The sequence below is a fragment of the Sphaeramia orbicularis genome, chromosome 21, assembly GCF_902148855.1.
Source record: "Sphaeramia orbicularis chromosome 21, fSphaOr1.1, whole genome shotgun sequence".
In the NCBI taxonomy this organism is placed as follows: Eukaryota; Metazoa; Chordata; class Actinopteri; order Kurtiformes; family Apogonidae; genus Sphaeramia; species Sphaeramia orbicularis.
The window spans coordinates 41843074-41856993 of NC_043977.1; the positions used below are offsets into that span (position 1 = coordinate 41843074).

Consider the following 13920-nt stretch of genomic DNA (forward strand, 5'->3'; position numbering starts at 1 on the left):
TGTTGCAACAGAACTGAAATCCTGTAAATTGGCATAACTTGCATTTACCAACACAAAGTTCCTTTGAGGATTCACTTATATTGATTTCTTATGCACAAAGACATAAATAAGACCTCTAAGCAAATTTTAGCCAATACATATATAAACTTACTGTTTTTTTTTTTTTTTTTATTAATCATCTACAAGCACATTGGATAAAAAGTTTAGCTGAATAGATGGACTGACTGTGGATCAGAGCCCATGTCACTCATACAAATTGACCTGGGGTGAATGATACTGTGTGTGTGTCTGTGTGTGTGTATTAGGATGGGTAAAATGCAAATACTGAATTTCCCTACGGGGATAATAAAGTGAGTTAACCTTAAACGTCTTTAACCTTTGAACTGAAAATATACTGTATATGAAACACATTGGAGCACTGTTTTTTTTTTTTTGTTTTTTTTTTTAATGCTCAGTAATGAAATAGTTATTGTGTTGCCATTCTGTTTGGTTAGACCTGAGTGGCTTTGTTTACAACATTAGCGCCGTTACTGTAGTTAATCTGAATGGTTTTTGTTTGTTTTGAGAATATCATTGTTTTCTTGGTTGCTGAAATGGTAAATAATCTTTACAATATATTATCCTTGCTTTGACAATGGACATATATTCCCTGTATAAGATTAATTCATTAGCTGTTATTTCAAGTGTTTTTTGTTGATTTTTAGTTTGAGGATAAATTTCCACTAGAGAGTATTTTATTTTCCAAAGCTTCATCAGGATCTAATGCCTACCTTCTTTTTCATCCTGCACTATTCCTCTGTAGATCTTTCCATTTATTTTCCTTGTGTATCACTCTACCATCATATACTGTATATTTCACAGCAGCTACATCCACCGGCCATTGCTCTGTTTTTACCTCTGATGTTACCGTCTCCATCTTCTCTGTGTTCTAGCACCTTATTGTGAGATGGATCTACAGTCTATCCCGACTCTTTGCTCCCTCTTCCTACCTCTTATATCTCCTCCTCCATGTTTCACTCGCTGCCTTCTCTGTTCTCTCACCTCCATGCCATCTGAGCCTATTTCCCCCCCTTATCCTCCGATCAATCGAAGCCCTCTTCTTCTCCTCCACCCGTTCTCCATCCCAGATTCCTCCCTGTATCCCTCCTTTCACTGCTCAACCATGGTGATCTGGAGGTTAATTAGCCCTCCAAGTGTCAGACTGTTAGATCCCCCTCTCCCTACCTGCTGGCTGCCCTGTGATTGCCTCAGTATGGGACTAACAAGCTTCGGTTTCAGACGTCGGTGCAGGCAGAAGGCAAGGAATGAGAACAGGGGCAAGCAAAGAGACTTCATACATGTACAGAATAATGATTTCATTGAGGGGGGGGGCAAGAGCTTGAACATCATGGAGGGCAGAGACTTAATAGAGATGGAGGAGAAATTACAACAGGGCTAGTTATGTGTTGGTAAAATATGGGTAGCACAATCAAAAGATAATATAAAATCTAAAAACAGAATTGCAAGGTGTGATAAACGGGCGCAAAGGACACATTTTGATCACGACCGGCCCAACGATAAAGGTAGGTTAAGAAAAAAGACATGATGGATGATGGATAGAGGAACTGATTAAATGTAAAGTGAAATGCGGAGGGTTGAAGAATAATAAACCGGTTAATAAATAAAAAATGATCAGGCGGGAAAGAGACAGGCTGTAAAAGAAATATAAAGAGAGGCAGAGTAAAAAAAATAAATGAAGGGATATAAAGAGGCACTGGACGTGATTGATAAGGGCGAAAAGGAGGACAGAGACTGGCAATAGAGAGAAATAAGTGAGAATAGATGCAGATATGATAGAAAAGAATGATAATGAAAAATGGACAAAGAAGGTAGGAGAGATGTTATGAATAAAAACAGACCAGGGAATGAAAATGAAAGGACTAAAAAAAAAAAAAAAAGGACTAAACAGGTGCTTTTGTCATTTTGTAATGTTGACGATAATTTCTCTTGTAATTAGGATTCAAAACAGCACTTCATTAGTCAAATTGAATGGCCACTTGATTAGCATATAGTTTTAATATCAGTAGTGATTCTTAGTATTAAAGTCAAGCCTGTTATTTTTTTTTTTTTTTTTTTTGGGGGGTGATTAAACATTTCATGACTAAAAATCTGCCTAAAAGCACAACTTACTTTTGTTGGAAGTGGATATTAAAATACATAGTAGGAAAAAAACAACAACTTTCTCCTTGCTCATCTGCCCCTCAGGACTGGAATAAAAGGAGTCTCTGTACTAGAGGACGGACTCTGAGGATGAGTCAGAGGTGGAGCGGCTTTCTCTGAACTCATATCTAAGAAAAATACAGATTAAAACAATTTGCTTTACTTTCAATATAATAGGCTGTGTGAGATGTTGCTTGTGTCAGTGTCAGCTACATGCGGGGCGTTACTGTTGTGACACTACAATATTTCAACCACAGTACATTCCTTCAACTTCACCCTGTGTCAGAGTAAATGCTTTGTCGCACTGGAGACCCTTCCTACCTTTCAGTTCCTGTTATTTCCTACATTTTGTTTTCCATTTGTGACTTTTTAAGTGAAGACAAGCACCACTTTGCTTTATTTGCTATGGTTAGACACGGTCTGGGATGTAAACAGCAGCGCCTCTTCTAACAAGCTTTATTGACATGACTAATGATGTTACTTTAGGACAATGTAGCAGGTCCTGGCAGATAAGTAAAACTTCTACTGCCTGGAAAATACTTAATGTGGTGCACTTGGGATTACAACCCAAACACACAAAAGATAGGAAGTAAAGGAGAATAGAAATGCATGTCTTTTAAAATCACAGTTCCTGACACCTAACCCTAACTAAGCATTAGCACTACAAAGGACTGTCTCACATTACAAAATCCATGGGAACTGACAGATTAAAGCAAAAGCCTGAGTGATTCTTATTCAGAGTGAAAACAATCAATTATCATCAGCATGACAATGTTACTTGATATGAAAGTTTTTATAGATACAACCCACTGCCCGGCCCAAAAGAAAAGTCACCACCTGGATTTAACTCCACAAATAGCTAAATGCCTCCCATTGGAAAATTACTGCATGGGTGATTATGTTTCAGCTGGTTATTTCAGTTACTTTACCCCAACTGATGCAATGAGTAGCTTGTCATTTCTTAAACAACCACGTTGAAAGACATATTCTGTGGTCGTGAAAAAGATGAAAATCTGTCAGGGTCAAATTATTGGCATGCATCAAGTAAAGAGGGGATTGCTGAAACTACTAAAACTGGGTTAAGAACTGTTAAACACATCATTAAAAACCAGAAGGACATCGAGTGTTGTGGAAGAGTCACAGTGAAATTGCTGTACATTTGTGTGATATTTGTTTTCTGTTTTGGTTGATTTATTACCATTTATTGGAGTGTCCTTTTGGATCTGGAGTTTCTTTTGCCTACTTATGTTTGAAGTGAAGTCTATCTATATGCATAATACGGCTATGAAATGGACAGACTTTATTTTTTGATTATGTATAATATTTTTTGTGTGTTGTGCAGGATTGTTTAGAATTTATTTTGACATGTGTAAGATTTGTTAAGGTACTTAAGGAACTGACATGGGACTTTGTGATCAGTAGAAAAAGATGGGGTTAGGGGTCAGGAGTATGTAAGTTGTACTTCATTCCACTCCTTTTCTAATGTTTTTTTTTTTCTATTCTAAATAAAAAAATAAAATAAATAAAAAATAAATAAATCATCTTCAAGGAAGATGAGGAGTCAACAGCTGTGTATCCTTAAGAAAACCACTGAAGTGAAGCTAATCAGGGAAAAAGGCTTCAATTTAATAGAGAGCACAAAGATTGGACTTTGGAGCAATGAAAGAAGGTCATGTGGTCTGATGAGTCCAGATTGACCCTGTTCCAGAGTGATGGGCACATCAGGGTAAGAAGAGAAGTGCATTAAGTGATTACCCATCATGCTTAGTGCCTATAGTACAAGCCTGTGGAGGCAGTGTTGTGATCTGTGTTGATTCAGTTGGTCAGGTCTAGGTTCAGTAACGTTATGTGTCCAACAAATGAGGTCAGCTGAACCTTAATATACTGAATGATCAGCTTTTTCCATCATTGGATTTTTTCTTTTCTGATGACACGGGCATATTCCAAGATGGCAATGCCAGGATTCATCTGGCTCAAATTAGGAGAGTGGTTCAGCGAGCATGAGGCACCATTTTCACACATGGGTTGGCCACCACAGAGTCTAGACCTGAACCACATTGAGAATCTTTGGGATGTGATGAAGAAGACTTTAAGCAGTGATCCGACTCTCCCATCATCACTACAAGATCTTGGCAAAAAAATTAATGCAGCTTTGAACAGAAATAAATGTTGTGACATTGCAGTAGCTTATCAGAAAAAATGCCACAGTGAATGCATGCTGTAATCACAGCTAAAGGCGGACTATTAGACTGTGTGACTTTTTTTGGGGGGAAGGGGCAGTGTATAAGCAATAGATAATAGTCAGGATGTGAAAATGCAGTTTTCAGGGAAATAAAATAAAACCCTGAAGCCCTAGAACCACATCTGCATCCATAGCATCTAAGCCTTTACCCCCAGAATAACTGAGAAAACCCTGTAAGTACATACCACACCGAAGTCCAGGTTCTGTTCGATCCACTCCTGGCCGTCCTTGAACTCATCATGTAGACCCATGATGTACAGGGTGTCTAAAGCATCCACAATAGTTGCTCCTAGTTGGGAATTACCTGCACAAGACACATGAGGGAAAAAAACACATAAATAAGGTTCAAATGTCCAGCAAAAGCAATAAAGAGTCTTTATTAAAATGCACTGAATCAGATTATCTTGTTATAATTGCTCACTGCATTTAGGTCAGCTAGATGCATGTATTGGTGGTGTATTGAAGTGGCACTGTCCTTTAAATCCTTCATCACTTCCTATCAGCTCCAGTGTGTGCTGCTGGAATTCCTGAGCCCCCCTGCCGTCCTTTCTTATCTATGACTCCATTCAAAAGGGGAGCGTCTGGCTTCATGCAGGAGCTGCAGTGTTATTATCATTATAGACAGGAACCTCTAAATCACTCTAAAAATACACTGCAGTCAGGCAGGCAACGCTGATAGCAAGATGCCCTGGCCGCCTGCCGGATCATGACAGATTGGCCCGGCTGTTGGTGGAGCAGAGCCCCCTATGCTGCGCCACATAACCCCCGCCTTCCTCCCTTCTGTCACTTTCATCACCTTAAGGTACGCTTTCGGCAGTCATAGCAGTGACACATTTGAGGTGAAGATAGAAGACCGTTGGTGAGTCCCAGAATATTCCCTTGATGTCAATAGCTCCTGAATGCAGTGCTTCCTCTGTGTTCACAACGATAATACCAAGGCTTTCCATAAACACCAGCCAGACTGCTAGCCAAACAGCCGACAAGTCATTCAAGTCCAGCTGGCAGCTTTATTATATTAATGTTTGATTCTAATAAAGTAGTTTTGATTAAAACTATTCATGATTTGCTAATGCACGTACATTTTACCACCACTGCCAAAATTATGCAAGCACGAATGAGCGTGCATTCAGTCAAGAGGTTTTGTCACGCTCACTAGAGAGCAGAGTCGTCTCCTGTGTTTGACAAATATTAGCAAAATAACTGATGACAAAACACATTAAGAACTGCATTGAGTGCATAGACAGGAGACAACCTCATTAGACAGGTTAATTCAGAAAACACCAGTGGCAGTAGCATAATGAGCATTACAGAGTCAGATGAAAGTTTAGCATTCTCTATATAAACTGCACAGACTGAACTGAATAAATGAATGCATTGATTATCTTTATTTACATGGTGCTTATTTAGAGCTGAAACACACTAACACAGGCAGCGTTGTCAGAGCAAAAGACCTGCAAGAAAATGTCTTTTTATCAATGTCAGATGATCCGAATCATGTATTTTGGCATTATGAAATGATTACGGAGGCAAAATAAAATATTGTATACTATGAATGAGTTCTAACAGCATTATTCAACTCATGTGACCAACTGATCATTTGACCGACCGCCAGTCTCTTCACAGACAAACAACGCTTTGCTTCCAGCCAGCGTTTTTTCCTACAGAAGGAATTAAGGTGGTCACCCCCATCAATATATAATATAATGCCATCTTTCACCAGAACTTCACGGAAAGCACTGTTGTCTAACATCCTCCTTCGAATGTGAATCTTTGGAACAGTCTGGACATCCAACACAAGCAATGCCAAAATATCCACCGATTTAAACTGTTATATAAAAATATGGTCTGGTCCCAGTATAAAGATGGAGGGTCTTAAAACTGTTACATCAATATTCTGTCTTATACGTTAATGTGTGCTTGTTGTTTCTCATCTAGTTGGTAAGTGTTGTCCATTACCATTTGGTATTGTTCTTACCATTGCTGGTATGAGCTGCCCTTTACCATTAGTGCTGTTGTAGTTTTTTGGGTTTTTTTCTTACCATTGTTGGTATGTAATTATTGCTGTTCTTTACCACTTGTGGTATTGTAGTTTTTTGTTTTTACCATTGTTGGTATGTGATTATTATCACGTAAATTGACTGTTAACCGTGACCCATGGTAACACCACCAGGAATGTACTTTGTTTCTATTTTTTTTTTACACACATTTTGGTTGTATAATGTAAATACTGTCAAATGACTTCATTCTAATTTGGTTTAGGCCTATTTTTTTGTTCATTGTTCTGGCTTGAAGTCAAAGGACAGGAGTGAGTATTTAAAATGTTATTATGTTAAGTTATCTGATGATGAGAATGGGGGTGGGATTAAATACGTTTTTCTTCTTCCCACTCCTTTTCGAGTATAGATGAATGATTTTTTTTTTTTTAATTTTGAATTTGCAAGTATTCTGTAAATGCTCGAAATAAACAAATGAATGAATGAATGAATGAAATGTTATTAATTATAGATGGAAATGACAGAACGCGTGAATCTGCAAACAGTGACTTTGACAGGTTTATGATAATGTGGCATAGTAAAACTAGCTATCACACTGGTTTAACATAACTGTGTGTGTTTTTGGGGGTGGTTTCAATCATATAGTTATCAGTTTCTTCTTCCTTGGCTATGAACCTGATGGTCTTAATAAGAATGACAGTTACCTCCTCAAGGTCTTGCTGGCAGCGAGAAAAAAAGACCATTACAAAATAATGGCTTAAGAGAGACTGTCCACCAATGACTGTCTTTACCAATATTGTAAAACATCTCCATTTACAAGAACAGATGACCTACACAATATGACTGCAGAAAGAACTGGGTGAAGAACTTGGGGAAAAATGGCACGTGTACATAATCTGAGACAAATTTGTAAACCATTAAGTGTAAAAATTGGGTTGTTTGTCTAAGCAATGCGATCTTTTTGTAACCCCTTGACGTCATGACCTGCTTGTTTTGTTTTTTCTTTTTTAATCTGTAAAAAAAAAAAAAAAAATCATAAATACAGAGTTTAAAAAAAAAAGATGTCCCAAATTTTACTGCTTTTAAAACCCCCATTGGTGAAGGTGTGGTTCTCACAATTAAGACCAAGTCTAGCCCTGGAAAAACCCAACTCCAGCCATGTGTAATGTGACTGACCGAAGTTTTCCCCTTCAGTCATGAGGAACTTGAGCTGAACATACTTCATTTCGGGTCTTAAAAGGGCAAAGTTATATACTTAAAAAAAGTTCAGCTCACTTTCATGCTTGCATATAACCTTGTGATCACACCCGAACGTTGTTCCCTCGCCATCTCCTTTCTGCTTCATCACATCCTCCATCTTTTCATCAGCCCCTCCTTCTTGTACCTAACCATCTGTTTGTTCTCATTCATCACTGTCTTACTGTGTTTTGCTTAATCTTTCCTTGATCACTCCATTCAAACCCCGATGCCCACATTCTCCTCACACCCTTCATTAGCAGAGCGACGCTAAGCCTTCCACGAGGCTCAACCCTACTTGTACGTGTTCTCTGTCTTCACTTCACCCTTTTATTGTCTCGACTATCATTTTTTGTCAATGCGACGCTGCCTCTCGTTGTCAGTTTGTCACCGTCTTCCTTTCATCGGAGCGTTGTGCAGCCTTTCAAAGGAAGCCAACTGCATCAAACGAAGCCGAACTGGCTCTTCCAAAAGGTGGGCTTAGGGATGCCAGGCACTGCTTATCTGAGACAAATTGGCCAGGATGAGGTTTATTTATTTAGGGAATTATTGCCTAAGCCTAATGCGCGCACACACATTCATAGACACACACACAGAGAGAAAGACCCACTGTTAGCTAAAACTTAAATTTTCCCAATCCAACTCTTCCATACTTAACACTAATACAAGTACCCTCACTTTCCTTTGATTGAACTCCAACACACACCTACCTTTTTCAATACCTCAACTGAACTCTCTCACACTCTCCAACTTCCTCTCTCCATTTATCACAATCTCATACATCCCCCTCTCCCTTTTTTCCATTATCTCTCCCTCTCAAACACTAACACAACCTCTCTGACTCTATGCTGGTTTCATTAGACGACAGGTTTCAGAGTATGAATTCACACGAGGCAAGGAAACGTGATGTCATTATTCAGCGCTATTCTCTCGGTCTTGTAAACTGTCGGCTGTGGGAGAGCTGAGGATGATGGAGAGCTTAGGTGTGAGTCTATCAGTTGGGGTTGGGGTGGGGTGGGGTGGGGTGGTCATGGAGGAGGGATGTGCATTTGTATTTATTCTAAGCAGGTTGTACAAACTCCCTTTTGTGTTTGAACAAAAGGAGAATAGAGGATATCGCAGTAGGAATGGTGTATGTGCACAGCTAGTATCGGAAGTTTTCCCTTTTGAATGTTTCTCCTTGCCTTTGCTTTACTGTGTGATGTGTGTGTCATGTGTTTACCGACTGAATCAGACTGAAACGGAGAGGTTTTACATGACAAGAACCCAGAGCTTGGCTGAGTTTCCATGTTGTTCCATTGCTAAGACTCCTTCTGTTGTGCTCAGTCTAAATCACTATTAGAACTTCCGATTTTGACTTAATTTCCTCCCTCCCAGTCTGTTTAACAGTGAGTTGACTAGGGGTGGGTGATATGGCAAAAATATATCACGATTTTTAAAAAAATAAAATAATCTTTATTTTATCTCAATTCTTTACATTAATCTTTGAGACTAATTTGCGAGTTTCTGAACAGTGCAACCAAACAATTTCCTTATGTAAAACATAGCCCTAAAAATAAAAATTAGACAATTTACCCAAAGAACCTTCAAGAATATTTTTAAATTAAATAGCTTGTGCAACTTTGCCAACATGTGCCAAGAACATAAACATACTAAAATGTAAACAACTCTGATTAAGTGCACTTTTGCAACATAAAAATTAAACTGCACTTGGTTTCTGACGCAGCTTTTAATAAACATGAAAAGTAAAAACAAAAATACAGAACAAAATATCAATGAAGAAATGCCCATTTCAAATAATACTCCAGGCTTATAGAACAGGTGGCTGGTAGCTCTGGTTTTTCAACTGGTAATTAGTGTACTGGGTGAAATCCAGGCTCTCCAAAAAAGTATCAATGTGGAATGTACTTGCTACTCTTCTCATAAAGAGTGCCTTTACTAAATGCTAGTGTTAACGTTGTTTGCTTTTGTTTAACTCTATCCGTTGCTTCTACTTCGAGTTCTTGATCACCATGTTGGCACTGGTGATTCCATTTTGCCCTCAGAGTTGATGTGATAGAAGCACTGAAACGGCCAAGTCTAAAGATTTCATCAACTTTGACAAGGGCCAGATTGTGACAACCAAATGACTGGGTCAGGTCTCCAAAACTGCAGGTGTTGTTTCAGGTCATCATTGGTTAGTGCCCTGCCAAAAGTTGTCTAAGAAGGACAACCGGAACTTAACCCAATCAAGCATCTGTGGGAACACAACATTATTACCACATGCCTAATATTGTGTAGGTCCCCTTTGCAGCTCTGACCTGAGCCAATGTCTCGACAAGACCTTTGAAGGTGTGCTGGCACCACGACGTTAACGGCGCATCCTGTAAGTCTTTTTAGGTGTAATGCAGGGCCTCCGTGGATTGGATTTGTTTGCCCAGAACATCCCACACATGGTCAAATGGACTGAGATTGGGTTGTCTGTCACTAGGGGACTCCATGGATCGGATTTGTTTGCCCAGAATATCCCACAGATGCTCAACTGGACTGAGATCATGTTGTCCTTTTATTCACTGCTGCAGATTCCAAACAAACGACAAAACCTGCAGGACTGAGAGATGCTCTGACCCAGTCATTTTAGCCTCTCAGTGTAATTTCTGTGTAAATAAGGGTTGTTAAGTATCACTGGCTGTGATTCTCACATAAGATTACGCTGCTTTACTCTCAAACTCACAAAGGTCACAGTCTCCAGTCTAAAGAAAGAGGATTGCCATGTTAGTCTCTGACAGATTAAGGACTACTTGCACTCACAGTCTCAGCCTGCTACACAATTTCTGGAAAAATTGCGTAGCAGGCTTCTGGGTAATCTCCTCCTCTGTTGTTTCAGGTCTACCATGGTATTTCAGTGTGTTCAGCAATGAGCCCAGCAGCAACAAACAAAGCAAAGCCTACTCCCTCAGGCCAATTCTGACCAGTCTGGCTGGCAAAGAACAACTGGTTACCAACTTATTTGGCACCAGACTGAAACATCTGCTGTGTTCTGTTTCCTGCCTTAGAGAGTTACTGGTCAGACTGGACCTTCCACTCAACATGAGCTCCCCGACTAAACCCCAGCCTTCTGCCAAGTGACCTCAGACAACACTACCTTTTTTTTTACCTCCACAGTTATTTGGTAGTATGCTCTCACCAGTACAAAAATGAGCTGAATAATTGTGCAATAAATGGTGTAACATTTGCTAAATTTTGTGGGAAAATACAGGTTGTGTTTGTTCTAATATACTTGGGAGATAATTCAATAACAATATGTCCAAATAAAGTCCAACACCAAGGGCCAAGCCTAGATTAGACTTAATCACAGAGCACAAATCCATAGGCTGTGCATGTGGTGGGTAAATCCCTATAATACCCATACAACATTTCTAAAGGATGTACTCTATACAGTCCATGTATAGCTCTCTATTCATCCACTGTGCAGTTTACCTTGAATCTCTTCTTCCCATAAACCAGCTGTTACTGCTTTTTACATGCACAAAGAATCTTACCGTACCATGGAGACTATAAACCTGGAATTTAGGTCAGTATTGATTTTGGCCTGAATTGCTATTCAGATCGTCTATTCATAACTTAATACCACAAGGGTATAAATATCTTGACAAATCCTGCAAATTGCTGCTGCCAGACTGGAAATGAGAAAAAAAAGACATTGTGAATCTAAGCATATAAAGTTTGCAGCACCATGACGGCAAAGAGATGTACACATATTTTTTTGGTTGACATTGTAACTTAAATTTCACATAGTTTTTCAGGTGGTTATGTGCAGTGGAAGGGACAAAGCTAAAAATACAATTTAGGGCATACACGTAGGGTTGGGTATTGTTTTAGATTTTTCTGATACAACTGTTTAATTGGCACTTGGTAGAAGTGCTAAAACAGTACTTGAACCAGAGCTTTCTCTTCTTAAAAGGAGTGGTATTTTGCTTTTTTAAATGGAATTATTCATTTTAAAACATTTCCGTGTGGTCTACATAAACTGTAAATGCTATGCTTGGATCTGAATTCTTCATTAATTCAACTCCACAGGTCCATCTTCAACCCTGTTTCTGAATAATGACACCAGAAAGGTCGTTTTGAGCGCTGGCCCTTTAAATGCATATGAGCCACTTCACACCCTGCACCCTCCAGGTTGTTGGCTGTGCTACTCTGTCCCATTTCACCAAAAACTGAACATTTTAGAGTAATCGGTTTGAAGTTTGGACATATTTTCAGTATGGACTACAAACGCTGCTCCTGACAAACAATTATGGCGTACACGGAGAAATGTTCATTGGAAGTCTTGACCTTATATGTGCAAATGTTGTGACATAACTAGTTATAGATGAAACAAATTAAGCAAGAATTAAAACAGGTTGTAGAAATCCACTTGATTTTAGCGTAAACAAATATAAAGGTAGCTTTGCAGCACCTGGAGGGTTCAAATTCAAACTTTTTGAACTTTTAGGGTCCAAATACACAAATAAATGGACCAAAGACTAACAAAAGTAGGTTTAGCAAAAGTGACCCCTTTAAACCAGCACGCATACTGGGTATGATTTTAACTCATAATTATCAAAAATAATATGAAAGCATGAGAAATGAATGACAAACGAAGCCCCAGGTATTTATACAAAGGAAAATAAGACAAAAAAAAAAACACAACACTGGCATTGTTTCAGCCCCTGGTAGGATGAGGTAGTGAGCCCAATATCTGTGTTGCTTGTGTTGTTTGTTCCAATCACTTTACTCACTGTCACATCAAAGCATCAAACATTCTGACAAAGTGCAGGAAACATATTCATGAATGTTCTGATGTGCACTGATTTAACCACAAGATGAATAGTAAATGGCTTCCCACTAATTAGTCCCATTTGGCCGGTGCTACAATATAAAAAAAGTGGCATTTCAATAAATGTTGGATAAAAAAATATCATTAAATAACATGTGAAACAAATGTTCAGAGAACACAAACCTCCGCCAAGCACCCCGAATGGTGTGCATGGGTGGATTGACCACTTCTTTTTAAATTAAACAGTTTCAAGGTTGTTCCATACAGCAGAAAAAGTTGAAGCTTGGTACCAGTCATGTGTATGTCAAATTATATTAAATTCCAATCAATATTTGTTGAGTTATAATGAAAAATGTGTGGTAAATGGGATTTTCAATGTTAAATTGAAATGTCTACAGAGTCCACATTCCACAGTGGATGTGGACAATTTTGTGCCAGATACAAGATATTATTATAAGCTACAGGTGGATCAAATTGGAGGCTAATCGGAGTCATTTTGAATTTTTTATGCATTTTCGAAAATTGCTCAATAATGAGAGATAGAAAAATTTGAGATTTTGTGACCTTGCTGTGACCTTGAACTTTGGTCTACTTGGCCCAAAATTTAATGGGTTCGTCCCAGGGCCTAGGCCTATCTGTGGGTAAAATTTGGAAAAGATGGTTGTAATAGTTTTCCCATAGAGTTGCTAACAAACAAACCAAAACGCAAACAAACAAACACACAAAGCAAAGTGATCACAATACCTCTTGGTGGAGGTAAAAAGTATAGTGCCAGTACGATGAACTACAACTCAATCGTATTTATTATTATCACAGCACAAGTTTTTACACTGACATCTACCCCTGAAATGTGAGTGGTAAAAGGTAGTGCAAAGTAGCAAGGATGAACACTTCACAGATTTTGCGTTTTGGAGTAAATGGAGGGTAAACGGTGACAGCATGTGTGTATAGTGCTTGAAGGCCATCTAACAGGGTCAGACTTTTACCAAGAAGCTTTTTCAATCACAAGAAAGAAACCCCAGCTCTGAAAATTATCCACTGGCCTCGCAGCAAAGACACCGTGTCCAGTTTGTGTTCCCTTCTAGGCACTAGGTCACTTTAGAGGAATATCTAGCACAATTACTAGAAAGATTAACTTGAACACAGTCATTTGGGAGAACAGTGAAAGCTGGTGGGTATGCGACAGGAGTGGGTATGAGGGTCAGAGGTGCCATAAACTCACCAGCTCAGACAGAAAAAAGGACATGAGATCCTGTGAAATCGACCACATTGTTCATTACTCCCGAAGAATGGCATATTAAGAGTGATAGACCAATCAATATTGCATAAGAAGATGAAATGTGGGGAAGGGTCTTAAATATAAATCCAATGTTAGTAATAATGATTTTCTCCTCTGCTTTTATTTTGTCATTTTTCTCACTGCCTCACCTTTTCCTTCTAAATCTGAC

At 38.9% G+C, this 13920-nt stretch overlaps 1 protein-coding gene across 4 annotated transcripts in view; it reads right to left on the reverse strand.

Annotated features, from left to right (window-relative positions):
• The window catches only part of man1a2 (mannosidase, alpha, class 1A, member 2), a 197137-nt gene that overhangs the window by 97615 nt on the left and 85602 nt on the right, over positions 1–13920 (reverse strand). For all 4 annotated transcript variants that reach the window (XM_030125539.1, XM_030125540.1, XM_030125541.1 and 1 more), the window contains one exon: positions 4627–4745. In XM_030125539.1, the coding sequence (XP_029981399.1) occupies positions 4627–4745 (119 nt within the window). The remainder of the gene's footprint in view (positions 1–4626; positions 4746–13920) is intronic.